Source organism: Pteropus vampyrus, unplaced genomic scaffold, assembly GCF_000151845.1.
Source record: "Pteropus vampyrus isolate Shadow unplaced genomic scaffold, Pvam_2.0 Scaffold35, whole genome shotgun sequence".
NCBI classification, from domain to species: domain Eukaryota; kingdom Metazoa; phylum Chordata; class Mammalia; order Chiroptera; family Pteropodidae; genus Pteropus; species Pteropus vampyrus.
The window spans coordinates 6,364,070-6,379,258 of record NW_011888816.1 but is presented as its reverse complement, the minus strand read 5'-3'; the positions used below and the strand labels follow the sequence as shown (position 1 = coordinate 6,379,258).

Below are 15,189 nucleotides of genomic sequence, written 5' to 3'. Positions count from 1 at the left end.
TACCTTTGCAAGAAGGCGGATATGAAAATGTTAAAGTACCTGTTTTTCTATTTAATAGTTTTAACAAAGAGCAATATACGAAAAAGCTTTTGAGTTTGAATAAATTAAACTTGAAGATTATTTTAAGATATAGTTTATTTAAGTTTATTATTATTTAAGATATAGAAAAAGAATTATTAAAATTTATTCTTTTTCTTATGATCAGTGTAAATTTGCTAAGTGATTTAAGGGCCCTACCTCTCAAAATGTAGAAATTCCTATAGAATATATAGTTCTTGGAGAGGGTATGAGAAATTAGTAGTGGGTAACAGGCTTTTATTGGATGGTATATATAAAACTCATTTCTGAAACATGAAAATTCTGGAAATAGTATTTAACTATTAGATATAACGTTGACATTTTTTATTTGCTATGAGTTATTTTCATGACCATGAGTTATTAACCTTTACAGCTATTTTCTCTTAAATGATACTTAATTAGTAAGATCTGTTCACTATTTAAAATAATTTTTGGAAGGAAGAGTCCTTTAGGAGGTGGGAGGAATGCATAACACTTTATAGGTTAATATGGTACCATTGGGAATATCGTTATTTGACCTTAAAACCGACTAGAAATACTAAATCAACTTTGTGATTCATACAAATCCTACTTTATTAATAAATTTTTTCACTTGCATAAGTTTTATAAAATTCCACAAAAATGTCATGGAAATGAGAGCTATTGACGAAGCCATAGGAAAAGGCCATCAAACGATTGAATTCAGCAGGAATTCCATCTAATAATTACTGTTAGTAATTATAACAGTATATACCAAGCACAGTACTAAGTACTTGAGATATATTATCTCATTTAGTCTCAAAATAATGTTATGAGGTATAGGTAGCATTGGTTCATAGTGGTTAAATGATGTCTCCAAAGTCACAGCAATATTAAATGATGGAGCCATGATTACAATAGAGATCTTATCTGATTCTAAAATTCCTAGCCACTGTGCTTTACTGCCTTTCACTATTCTGTACTGTTGGTTATAAAAAGGCTTCAACAGAAATCATTAGGAGGGTCTAAGGAACATGTGAGTATAATAAACAGAAGCCTACTCAAATAAACTCAAAGAAAAAGGAAAGGGTATTAGAAGGTTCCTGGGGAACTTCTTGGAGTATAATTAACAGGAACTTCAGTTTGGCCAGAAAGAGCTAGGAAGTTCTCAGACATTTACAGAAAAGCTGCATCTTAAGTGGAAGTCAGTTTCTTATAATAATAGACTAGATACAGTTCACATAGTCAAAATTATTTTGAAAAGACTTCAGTTTTTTATAAAGTACACTAAAGTATTGGGTACTTGGTTTGTTTTGGGTTGACAACTGTGTAAAACAGCTTGCATTTCAGGCTGTGGTGCAGTTGAAATACATACTGTATCTTTAATCTTCCACTCAATGAGCAGTAAATACTGCAAGAGGTACATGGGAACTGAGACCCACTGATTGATTCCTACCTATTCTACATTGCTCATTGACTGTAAGTACTTACTGTTTAGTAGTATTTTTTTCTTTCTCTTTCACTTTGTAAAGCGAATAGTTAATGTTTTTTCTCTATCTTTCCCTCTTGTTTTAATATAATTTCACTTTGCAAAACGAAAGGGAAAGAAAAGAAACACTAGTCTACGCCCATGCTATCCTGAACAAGCCCGATCCCATCTGATCTTGGAAGCTAAGCAGGGTTGGGCCTGGTTAGTATTTGGATGGTGTTGTAGGCGTAAAAAAGAAAGAGAAGGAGAGGGAGAGGGAGAAACACGATTTAATACTGAGATTCCATTAAAGAAAGAAACACGATTTAATACTGAGATTCCATTATATTCTTTTTGTTTGTCTGATAAGACTGTCTCTCTTGCTTCTGTAAATCCCCTCTAATTTCTTGTTGATATCTAAAGAAAGGCCACATCAGCCTTTGAGTCTACATGGCCATATAGCCCCCTCACTCTCCAAGATCTGATTCAGTTTCTGCCACAATTTAGAGAGAGAATTTGGCCAAACTTGTGTCATATATCCACTGATTGAGGGTAAAGTCACTGTAAAGAAGTATATTTTGGGGATTGGGTAGGCATGTCCCCTAAGAAAGGGATTTGGGTAGAGGAAATAATTGGTATCTCTACTTCAGAAGGGAAGATGTTTGATTTCTTAGCTCTACCACTAATTGGCATTTGTACCTCAAATAGTTGCTAACCTATCTATAGTTGTTGGAAGATCTTGATCTGTGAAATGAGAACTTTAGTATACAGGATTCCCTTCAGTTTTTTTAGTAACATGAAAAAACATTATTTAGCCCTCAAATGAAAAGAACCCAGTAGAAGTTAGATGGGTTTTATACCAGAACATTTGAAAATTGCCAAGATCTTTAACCTCTTACCTGGACTTGCTTCCCAGACGCTTTATTATTACTTTCAAAAATGTTAATTATTTTCAGTTTTCTTTTCAAACATTCAAGATATTATTACTATTTCATGAGTGTAGTTTTCTACACTTTTTGCAGTTTTCCCCTTTGTATTGAACTGTTCTCTTCTCAACCCACTCTGATCTGCCTTTAGACCTCACAGTGGGTCAGAGGGAGAGCACAGATGGCTCTCACTAATACTACCCATGACATTGTGTTACTACTGTGTCTAGTGGACGTTTTTAAGTCCTTCTCTCACATGACTTTTCAGCAGCTTTTGATATTATTGACCACTCCCTCCTTTATGAAGCATACTCTTCTTTAGTTTCTGGTCTTGGTTATCATCCTATGTCACTTGGTATTATTTCTCTATATTCTTTGCTGTGTAAGTGAAGTTAATTTGAATTGTGTTGGCGCCTCTTTTATATAAATCCTCTTTTGGCTTCAGTGATCTGCAGCCATGCTGTTAACTATTTAATCCTGGGACTCACAACAAAGTATTTTTCCTTTCTTTATTTCTTAGGTGCTATGATAAAGAACATGCCTTTACATAAGACCAATTAAACCAAATTTCTCCTATGGAGAAATTGGTGCTCTCATTAATAAGGGTGTTTGTCTCACACAACTTGTACAAGCAGTAAATCCAGATATACTGTTGTCAGTCACATCCTTTTGATGTAATTAATGTCTTTACTAACAGGGTTATCTTGAATTTCTGGATCATGCCATAAGTAATTGATTGATTTATAGTTTTTTTTGGTAATATGTCCTCTACTCTTGCTATTTAAACAAGAATTTTAAAAAAAGCATTGATTATAGCTAATAATACATACATTAGGGTATTTTGTACATGCCCAATTAAGACATTGAATGTAAAGATATAATTCATTGTTGCAGGTTGATTTTAAAAAATTATAAATTTATAAACATGAGATAGCAAAAGAGTGAACCTACTAGTCATAATAAGTACTTCTTTAAGGAGAAAAACTAATCTATCAATACCTAAATAAGAGATAGTAAATAAAACCTTTTGTTTTTCATCTGACAGATAGTTTATGTCCAAAATGATTTACAGATTTAATTACTTCATAATGAATATGAAAACATCTATCAGAAATCTGATTTCTTTCCCCTTTATATGAAGAATTTTTCCCCTTATATGAAGAATTTTTCCCCTCATATGAAGAAAAATCTTCACCAGTTGAAATATACTGGGTTCTTTTATGTGGAAGAGTTGTTGAAATTTAGTGTTTTGTGATTAAAAACTAAAAAAGTATTTATACTCAAGAGGTTTTAAGTGCATGTATATTGCGTTTTGCTCAAATTCCTATATTCATCTGAGTTTCCCAAACAGTATGCAGACGTTCACATATCTTCTATATGGTAACAAGAATAACAATATAAAATTAAAATAACCACAGATATTTTTTTGTGAAATTTTTCTAAAAGTAATTGAAATAAAGTTAGCATATAAAATATTAAACCTTCAGACAGAACCAGAATAGTACAAGTTCCTAAATATGGTAAGACAAATTAATGTGATATGATGCATATATCAACATAATCAGTGCTATGAAATACATATAAAATAATGCCTTCCAAGAATTTGGTTTATTTTTAACTAAAAGTAAAGAATATATTGCTAGATACATGATCTTCAAATGTTTTGTGACATATATAAAAGGTATACTATTTTGTCATTGACTCTTTCTTAGGATATTGGATAAAAAAGTAGTTGTGGACCAAATCATATTGCATGTTTATGATCAAACATAGTTCCTTGTCACAGTCTTAGAATTACTTATTTGTATGTAATGTCTATTTTTTCTAGTTGCTTTTATGATTTTCTCTTTATCTTCTATTTTCAGCAGTTTTATGTTGTACCTACATGTAGTTTTCTTTATATTTATCCTACTTGGGTGTTCCTGGGGGCTATTGAATCTTCTTAGCCTTGATGTCCTTCTTCAGTTTTGTTAAATTCTACCTACCATTTCACCAGTCCTTTTTTTTTGCTGTGGCTAATCTGCTGTTAAAGACATCCTCATTTTGGTTATTTCATTGCTTAATTCTGAATTTTTCATTGATACATTTTATAGTTTCCAGTTATTTGCTACATTTTTCATTTTGTTTTCTATCTTAAAATGTTTTTTAAAGAGCTTTTTTAACTTGTCAGTTAACTCCAACATCTGTATCTCCTGTAAATCTTTTTGTCCATTTTTTTTTTGTTTTTGGTGTTCTGTATGCTTAGCAATTTTTAATGGAATACTAGACATTGAAATATAAAATATTTTAGAGATAATTTGAAGTTCTGGATGATGTACACATATTTTCTTTCCTTAGAGATTTGCTTTTGGCATATGAGTAGATTAGAGGCAGTTTACCTTAATCCAGTTAGGGATTAGGTCGATTCCAGATTAGGTTTCAATCTTGGTAAGGGCTGGTCTATGTCATTCATTCTTGTTCTTCAGGCATAATCATTTACAGCGGGAGTCCTCAACCCCGCAGGCCATGAACCCCTACTGTCTGTGGCCTGTTAGGAACCAGGCCGCAGAACAGGAGGTGAGTGGCAGGGAAGGGAGTGAAGCTTCATCTGTATTTGCTGCCGCTCCCCAGCACTAGCATCGCTGCCTCAGCTCCACCTCGGATCATCAGGCATTAGATGCTCATAGGAGCACCCGTCTCCCTGGTGCCAAAAAGGTTGGGGACTGCTGCTTTAGAGTTTCCAACAGAAAACCTGGGTGTTTGCCAGGGCCACTCTTATCTTGGTGGGCCCTGGACTCCAATTTTCATCTGCCCAGCACCATGAGACTGTGGAAAGCTTTGATTAAGCTTAGCATCTTGGGCCACTGCTGCAATTAGGTAATCCCATTTAACAAGCTTCTTTGAATACCCTTCTGGCAACTTCTATTTTATATCTCATTGGCCAGAACTGTATCATATAGCTATCCTTAGCCACTATCCCTGGCTTCAAAGGAGACTAGGAAATGTTTACCTAACCTTATAACTGCTCTCTCAAAAAACAACAACAAAAAAACTTGTTTTCTTGCAATCCAAATCCACAAAATGATGACGGATGTAAGTAAAACCGAACTTTTGTGTGACTGTAGTAAGGAATATTAAATAATTTTTCTAAAATGTTCACAGATTTAGGTTTCCGACACTGAAAAGTAGCTTCAAATAATTTTTAGAACTTTTCATTTTTCTATATTAAAATGCAGCACACATTGATAGTAGAAACTTTAAAAATCTAGGTGAGCAAAAAAAAAAATCTGAAATCCTACCAACCAAAGGTAACTTCTGGTAATTTTATATAGTAATATTTAGTATAGTTTATTTTTACAAATTAACATTATATTATACATCTTATTTTGTAACTTGTTTCTTTTACTAGGTATTATGTACATATCTCCATGTTAAGGTAGTGTTTTACAATTTAGAAGTTATAATTTCCTTAATTTAAAAACTCATAATCCTTTTTAATTTTAGTGTTCCACACTAATAGTATGTGTCTTATGTCTATCTGTTCTGTCTCCACTCTTTTCTTGACCAGATTAATACACAATTATGTTACTGTTGAGTAATACCAGTGTAACAGCCCGTGTTGAGTAGTGAACTTATTAGGTAGGCTCTGACTCAGTGATAATGATTCCTGGTAGAATCTCATTAAATATCTTTTGATTTCTAGGCTTGACTTGATACAGTGCTGTAATTTTTAATTGTGGATGAAATTATTATACTACTTCTGTACTCTATTTTAATGGTTTTTATTGTCTTAGAAATAGAGTAGATTCTAGACATTTCCTGAGAGACAGTTGGGAGTGCCTTGTTAGCATACAATTTCTACCATAAAATGCATACACGTTAAAATAGTAAAACCGCTTTGAGATGCAAATGTTGGTGCGGTTGGCTAGGCTCACTCACTAGCTAAGTGACATTCATGGCATGACAGCAAACATTCAAAATTCTAGTTGAGTAATATTACAAATTACTACAGATCATTGACCTCTTCAAGGTCACTGTTGTATAGCAGGGGTTGTGAATATTAAGTGCAGGACTAACAAGACTTATTTTTATAAATATTTATGCCTAGATTTTTAGTGGAAGATTGGCTTCATTTACTTCTAAATCCACCTAACTTCTAAGTTTACTACCAATGATGCCTTTCTTTAGAGCTTAGCTTTCTCATGCAAACTTTTCTGTTGAGATCCATCAGTATTTATTACTCATCATTTATTGTCTTACCCTGAGCTTCACATTCACTCTTGTATAACAAATCTCCATAAAATAGGCTGATTTAGGTTAGATTTCTGTGAAGAATGTCCGAAAGGGATTGTTCCAAGAAAGAACAGTGACTAGATAATGAATTTTCTTACTTCTGATGAAATTACATATGTCATCAAACCCTAGACATCACACCCCTGAAATCTCCACTTGGCACCTTGGAAATTGTCTTGTCAGCTGGGTGGAGGTAATCCATCAGTGATTCTTGACCAGTTCAGAATTGCTCATCACCAGTGGCACAGTAGAAATATCAAGCTCTAGATTATATTGTTCCTAAGCCTTTGTTTCTTAAGAAGTTGGTAATTTGCTTTAAATTTATACTACTCAGTTTTTTAAAAATCTATTAACAACTGTTTTAAAAAGAACTCCTTTGTTTTCAGTATCCCATTTTTTCATCATTGCTCTTGGCCATATATTGTTCTTTTGTTTATTGTCTCCCCAACTAGAATGTGAGCTTCTTATACGCAGTGACTGTGTGTTATACATCTGTGGATTCCTACCCACTCCCACAGTGCCTCCTAAAATATAGTAGATATTCTATAAATCTTTATTATTTAAGAAAAGCAAATGTTGACAAATTGTCTTACCAGCTTTAACTTAGCTTTATTGTTTTAAATGTTATGATTTCTGTCTTTTAATGATACTGACTCTGTCCTTATTAATGGTTTGTCTTTTCTGGAGAAAAACATTCTGTATTTTATAATTTGCTTAAATTTCCTAAGTTTCCTGAAATGTGTTATCTTTCTTTGTAATTCCTGATAATCAAAATACATAAATATTTGTTGAAGTAGGCATAAAATTCTTAGATTTGAATACCATGTTTGATACAGCATTTTACTACTTCTTTCAGATTTTGATCTATGTTGTTGGTTATTAGTCATTTAACAGGTGCTTGATGTGGGCAAAGCCATGTGCTAGGGATCACTAATAGTGCATAATGAAATATTATAAGTACCATTTGTAAAAGTATATACTTTTAATTTTTTGTCAACAAAATAGACTACTCAGTTTATAATATTTTTTGTCATTCTAGGGTAAAGTTCACCTTGAATTAAAACTGAATGAACTGATAACAGAGAATGGAACTGTGTGCCAGCAGCTGCTTGTACAGTAAGCATGTTTCTTTTACCAAAATCAACTAGAAATAATTTTCCATTTTGTATTCTTTGAATCTTAAGCCAATTGCTTATTTTAAATACTTAAGAAACTTTTTCAGAAATGAAACTGCTATGATATTCCTTTATTAATTTGATTTCCAGTTTGTTTTCTTATCTAGTCTACTCAGGTTGTGATTAGTGATTAGTTATTAATTCATTCAACCAATATTTACTATTGAATGTGGGTTAAATGTTAGATCTAGGCAATAGAGTATTATAGGATCACAGATGAAGCATGTCTATCTGGGCAGGAGGGAGGTGGAAAGGCTGGCTTCCTAGTGGAGGCCTCTAGGCATTAGGGACCTTGGGACTAAATCTAAATGCCTACCTTGAGAGTCCCAGTATTGATTCTTACTTACTTTGAATTCCTTTTTTCCTCTTTTGCCCTCAAGTCATTTTTTATCACCCAAACTCTACTCTTTTAACAGTTCTGGGAGTCTATTCTATCCCAGAACCCCTGCCTTTTCCCTCGCACCCAAATCCTTTCTCTGTATTATCAACAAGCTACCCAAAATCCCTGACTTCTGAATGTTTTCTCTGTCTTTGTCTTAACTGATACTTGAATATCCCAGGAGATACTGTTTTTTCTACTGCTTTTTCAATTAGAGACTGTTTTTCCTACCCTACCCACATATATTAAAGCCAAGGAATAGGATTAGGATAAATGTTACTCTCTTATTGGTATACCAGGCTATAATTTATTCTTTTAATTTGAACACCGCAGTTCTTTTGAAGCACCTCCTCCCTTCTCCTTCCTGCTCGCGTTTTCTCCTCTTTCCCTCTCTCCCTCCCCCCATATGTATACATACATTAAATACTACATACAATTTACTCAGTTAATTTTTTTCTGAACTCTTTTAAAGAAGGCTACATAATCATGACTCTTAATATATCAGTATATATTTCCTAAGAATAAAGATATTCTCTTAAATAACTGTAGTAGAGTTATCAAATTCAGGAAATTTAACATTGTTACAATAAAAGTATAATATATAGTTGTTATATTCAGTACTTCAATCTGTAGTTGTTATATTTCACTTTTGTCAACTGTCTCAATGTCCTTTAAGATTTTTTTCTCTCCAAAAAAGGTTCCATTCCAAGATCATATATTACATTTAGTTGTTATACCTCTTTAATCTCTTTAACCTGTAATTGTTTTTAGCTTTTCTTTGTCTTTCATGGTATTAAGCTTTTTTAAGAATACAGACCAGTTATTCTTTCAATTTGGATTCAGTAGGTGTACTGAAAACAGCTCAAGATTTGTTTACAGTTTTTTTCCCCCCTAAACTGAAGAGCATATAGTGAAAGTATCCGGATTAGTCCCCCTTCCACTACTCCCTCCTCTACTTGGTTTGGTTAGGTTGTACTTTTGAAATAGAATTAGTTGGGTTGGTTTGGTTTGTTTGCATTCAGTTTAATGTTAATTTCTCCCATTCTTGTTGATTTATTTTTTGAGTATGTAGAATATTAACATGACTTCAAAAGTCAAAACTATACCAAAAGGCATTACTCATAAATGCATTCAGTACCAGTTCGAGGCAACCATGATCTGATTTCTGTCCTTATAATTTTGCCTTTTCCAAAATGTCACATGAACAGATTCATGTAACATTCATGTAACATGTAACATTATGTCTTGCTTCTTGCACTTAGCAGAATACTTTTGAAATGTAGCAACATTGTTGCATATATCAAGAGTTTGTCTTTTTCAGGTACTGTTTTATTTTTTTTGTCATAACTTTTTAGTAGATACTATCATTTTTATATTACAGATGACAAAATGCTGTACAGATGGTTAAATAAGCTCAAGTTCATACAGGGAGTGGATTTGAACTCTCGCAGTTTGACTTTTTTAAAAGATGCTTTTCTCTTGATATAATCATAGATTTATAGGAAATTGTGAAGTATAGAGAGGTCCTATGTACCCTGTCCTCAGTTTCCCTCAGTGGTTACATCTTACATAATTAATATACAGTGTAGAAACCAGGAAGTTGACATTGTACAGTATACATTGTATTATATGTCATTTCATCACGTGTGTAGATTTGTGTAACCACTTCCACAATCAAGGTACAGAACTATTCTTTCACCATGAAGATCTACCTCATGCTACCCCTTTCTAGTCATACCCACCCTTCTACCACCATCCCTAACCTTTGGCAACCTCTAATCTGTCTTCATAGCTATAATTTTGTCGTTTTAAGAATGTTATATATAAGTAGAATCTTACAATATGTGACCTTTTGAGATTGGCTTTTTTCAATCAGATCCATCCAATTGTTGTGTGCGTTTTCTTGTGGATAAAATGTAGTTGGGTTACTTTTAAAATCTACTCTGCCAATCTCTCTTTTTATATCATTTATTTTTAATGTAATTATTGATAGGATTAAATTGCCATTTTATATTTTTGTTTTCTATTCCCTCTATGTTCTCTCTTTCTATTTTCTTTTTCCTGTGGGTTATTTGAACATATTTTAGGAATTCCATTTTGATTTATCTATAGTGTCTTTCAATCTATAGTGTTTTTCAATCTATAGCGTATCCCTTTGTATAGTTTTTTTAGTGGTTGGTTTAGGTATTACATTGCATGTGTATTACATCGTAGTCTTCTGATGTGGACATTTTATCTGTTAGAATAAAGTATAGAAGTTTTAGCCTTCTTCTAAATTCCTTTAACATTCACCATTTGTAGTATAATTGTCTTAAATATTTCCTCTACATACACTGAGAACCACATCAAACAGTGTTATAATTTTGCTTCAGCCCTCTAACACAATTTAGAAAAGTTAGAAAATTGTATTTACCCATAATTTTGCTCTTTCTATATTCCTTCCTGTTATTTCAGGATTCCTTCTTTGATCACTGTCTTTATGTTTAGAGAATTTCTTCTTAGTTTTTTTAAGGTAGGTCTACTAGTGACATATTCTTTTAGTTTTCCTTCATCTGAGAATATCTTTTTTCCTTCATTCCTGAAGGATATTTTCACTATATATAGAATTCTCAGTTGACAGTTCTTTTTTAGCACATTAAAAATGTACTACTTCCTTCTGGCTCCATGGTTTTTGATGAGAAATCTACTGCCATTCAAATTGTTTTTCCTTCGCAGGTAAACTGCTGTTTCTCTCTGGCTACTTTCAAGATTTTTTTCTTTGTTTTTAGTTTTCTATGTGTTTTAGTTTGACTGTGACATATCTTGACATAGATTTCTTTCAGTTTATCCTGTTTGGTGTTTACTTAGCCTCTTGAATATATAAATATGTAATTTGCCAAATTTGGGGAGTTTTCAGCTATTATTTTTTTCTATTACTTTATCAGCCCTGCCACCTTTTCCCATTCTGTTTGAGACTTCACTGGCATAAATGTTAGATCTTCTGTTATAGCCCCACAGGTTCCTGATGCTCTGCTCTTTTTTTCCCCTCAGTCTATTTTCTCTCTTTTATTCATTTTGGATAATTTCTATTGTTCTGTCTTTAAGTTCACTGATCTTTCCTCTGTCGTTGTCTTTCTGCTGTTGAGCCCATTTATTGAGTTTTTTATTTTTACTGTATTTTTAAGTTCTAAGGTTTCCATTTGGTCTTTATATCTTTATTATTTCTTTGGTGGTAATTTCTCTTTTTTGCTGAAATTTTTCTATTTTTTATTTATTTCAAATATGTTCATAATTGCTCATTGAGTCATTTTTATGGTGGCTGCTTTCACATCCTTGCCAGGTAATTCCAACATCCATGTTATCTCAGTACTGGTACCTGATGATTGTCTTTTCTTTTTTGAAGTTGAAAATTGTTTTTTGTAACGATGGGTCATTTTCAGTTCTGTCCTGGACATTTTGAGTATTGTGTTATGAGACCATAGATCTCATTTAAATCTGTTTTAGCCAAACTCCTCTGCTAGTGGGGAAAGAGGAGTGCCCATTCACTGCTGTCAGGTAGAGAGAGAAGTCCAAGGTCTGGCTTAACCTCTGTCGATACCCCTGGGGAAGAATAAGAAGAGTTCCTTTTTACTGCTGAATGGAAATGGTAGTTTTGGCTCCCCTTAGTTTTCTCCTGTGACCACTTTGGCTGAGGTGGGGTGAATTGTCTCATTACTTCTCCATGTGGCCTCTACTGACACCATGGATGGGAGGAGTTCGTTACTCCTGGAAGGTGGTGAAAGCCTTGCCTTCCCACTCAGCCTTCTCTGACACCACTGTGGCATGGAGGAGGAGTGCCTTATTGCTACTAGGCAGGGATGGAAAGGCATCTCCATGTGGTCTCTACTGACATCATAGGGAGAAGGAACTCATTATAAACTGTCAAAGATGGAAGTCTAGGTTCTCTCAACTTTTGGCCTGTTGATGGGGTAAGGGTGGAGCCACAGTGTTTTCATGGTGTTTGATTGGAGTAGGTGGTTATTGTCTAAAAAGAGTTCCTGTCTTGCTAAGCTACCCATTTCCTAGTCCTTTGGCTACAGAGAGCTGGCTTTTTCTTAGGGCAATTTTTTTGATATTCCCAGATTGGTGGTTTCTCTACTACTCACTCTGGGTTGTATAAAGTACATCCCCCATTATCAATGGTTTCATTTTCTGTGTTTTCAGTTACCTACAGCCAACCACAGTCTGAAAATATTAAATAGAAAATTTCAGAAATAAATAATTCATCAATTTTAAGTTGTGTCCTGTACAGAGTAGCATGATGAAATCTCATACAGTCCTGCTCCATCCAGCCTGGGATGTGAATTACCCCTTTGTCCAGTGTATCCTGCTGTAGATGCTCCCCACCCCATTAATCAGTCATTAGCTGTCTTGGTTATCAAATCAACTGCTGCAGTATCACAGTGCTTGTGTTCAAGTAAGCTTCCTTTTACTTAATAATGGCCCCAAAGCACAAGAATAGTGATGCTGACAATTCAGATATGCCAAAGAGAAGCTGTAAAGCACTTCCTTTAAGTGAAAAGGTGAAAGTTCTCAACTTAATAAGGAAAGAAAAAAAATCGTATGCTGAGGCTATTAAGATCCTTGGTAATTGTGAAAAAAAGTTTGTGCTAGTTTGCTGAGAGACCACATTCGCATACTTTTATTACAGTATATTATAATTGTTCTATTTTATTATTATTGTTTCTAATCTCTTACTGTGCCTAATGTATGAAGGAAAACATCATATATGTAGGGGCTCAGTACTATCCACAGTTCCAGGCATCTACTGGGGGTCTTGGAATGTATCCCCTGTGGATCAGGGAGATTACTATATAAAGAAAACCCAGGGAATTTATTATCATGACTTTCCTTAGGTCTCAAGATCTCCAGTTGCTTTGCCTTCTTCTCTTCACCTTCAGAGTTTTCTCACATTTCTTTTATATGAAATGTCCAGAAATTTTAACTGTACTTAATGAGGAAGATAGAGAGGCATGCATCTACTCCATCTTGTCCTAGAGCTGGAAACCAGTTTATTTCTTTATGAGTAGTATTACGTCATGTGGAATTTGTTTATCCGTTCAACAGTTTATGGGTACTTGAATCATTTTCAGCCTTATAAAGAAAACTACTATTAATGTCCACCAACAAGGTTTTTATGTGGACGTATGCTCATCTATATTTTTTCTGTTCTTTTTCACTTATGCCTCCACTGTCCATACTGCTGACTTGCAGCACTAGAGCTCCAGTACTGGCTTTGTGGAATTTGTCCATTGCTCAACTTTAGAATTATTTTGAAGTTCGTGGTATTCCATTTCTGTTTTTTAGTAATGCTGAAGGCCTGGTTTCAAGTGTTGTTTTCTTTGTCCTTCTTGTTGAACTTATAGTTTTGGGGCATAATATGTGAAATGGTTCATAACCTAGCAGTTGCTAGGTCCTAGATCCTCCAGACCTATAAGCTCCTCACTGGAGCATTTCTTAAACTTCAGTAAGACCATTATCTATTGGTCTTTACTACGTTCTCACCTGCTCCTGTTTTCACTGTGCTTTAGGTTGTTTTTTGTTTGTTTGTTTGTTTGTTTTAATTTATTACTGTAATCGTTTTCGTGTATATTCTCTAGATCCTTGCTCTTCTTTTTATCTTACTGATCTGGAAAAACCTTAATATGAATGAACTTAACCTCTTCCTCTGCATTCAGTCTGCACCTGAATATTGCTAGAGAAAAATCACACAGATTGATTTTACTTTAAGTTTATGATCATAAACTTTTCATGGGTACTTGTATCTGCCCTGGAGTTTTACTATGCTTCTCTAACCTATGAGATTTTCCATCACTTCACTATAAGTTGGTCATATCTTCCTGAATACCTGTATTGGTATTCATTCCTTTATCCTTATACCGTAGTAGAGGAGGTGTCCCTTCTCTTATTGAAGGTAGTAGATTCTTCCATCTGAGCTCTGGATTCTATCTATTTCCTTTACTCAGAGACTTTGCTCCTTTCATTATTCCTTCTATTTTGTCCACTTTACCCTTTTAGATTGTTTTCATCAACATGTAAACATGTTCTGGGATATCCTATTCTAAAAGACATGCCTCCCCAGACCTCATCTCCCCCCAACCTTTTCCCCAGCTACTCTCCCCATTTCTCTGCTCTCCTTTGAAGACAGACTTCTCAAAGTAAAATTGTCTAATAGGTGTCTATGCACGTGCGTGCGTGCGTGCATGCGTGTGTGTGTGTGTGTGTGTGTGTGTGTGTGTGTGTGTGTGTGTGTTCACTGAGCAGGCTTCACAACACTGTCATCTCAGTAGCCATGAGTGTACTTAGCATATCTTGGTTTCTAAATATTCTTCAGTCAGCACTGTCTGGTAGATCTTTTTGTGGTGATGAAAATGTTTTATATCTTAACCGTACAGTACAGTAGCCATTAGCTATGTGTGCCTATTTCAAACTTGATATATGGCTAGTGTTACCAAAAAACTGAATGTTTAATTTTGTCTAATTTTAATTAACTGAAATAGTAACTAATGGCTACAGTGTTAGAGCTGTTCCAATAAGAAGAATGTGAACTTTTTTTCAGCAGTGGCCAATTTCAAGGCTTGGGCAGGAAAAATATAAGATGAGCTTAGAGCATCTGTGGAGTCAGAAAGTAAGGAAGTGCTTAAAAAATAATCAGGTCATGTAGAAAGGACATTGAAGCCAACTTGAAGAAACTCCAGATAACCAAATCTGGGACAATTTGAGCATCAAAATAAATAATGATAATGTGGATTAAAACCTGTAGAATAAAATAAATATACATGAATCTATGCTGATATAAACAGATACGTGGGGGAAAAAGGACTGCTTTTCCTTATAGCAGAACTCTAATTAATGAATGTTGGACAAATGATGGAGATAGAAAATCATTGGCAAACACTACAATAAAAATTAATG

The 15,189-nt window shown here is 34.1% G+C and overlaps 1 protein-coding gene across 2 annotated transcripts in view; it reads left to right on the top strand.

The window, feature by feature from the left end:
* RASA2 (RAS p21 protein activator 2) overlaps positions 1 to 15,189 on the top strand; it is a 100,268-nt gene that overhangs the window by 35,993 nt on the left and 49,086 nt on the right. For both annotated transcript variants that reach the window (XM_011357437.2, XM_011357436.2), the window contains exon 5: positions 7,742 to 7,818. In XM_011357437.2, coding sequence (XP_011355739.2) covers positions 7,742 to 7,818 — 77 coding nt within the window. The remainder of the gene's footprint in view (positions 1 to 7,741; positions 7,819 to 15,189) is intronic.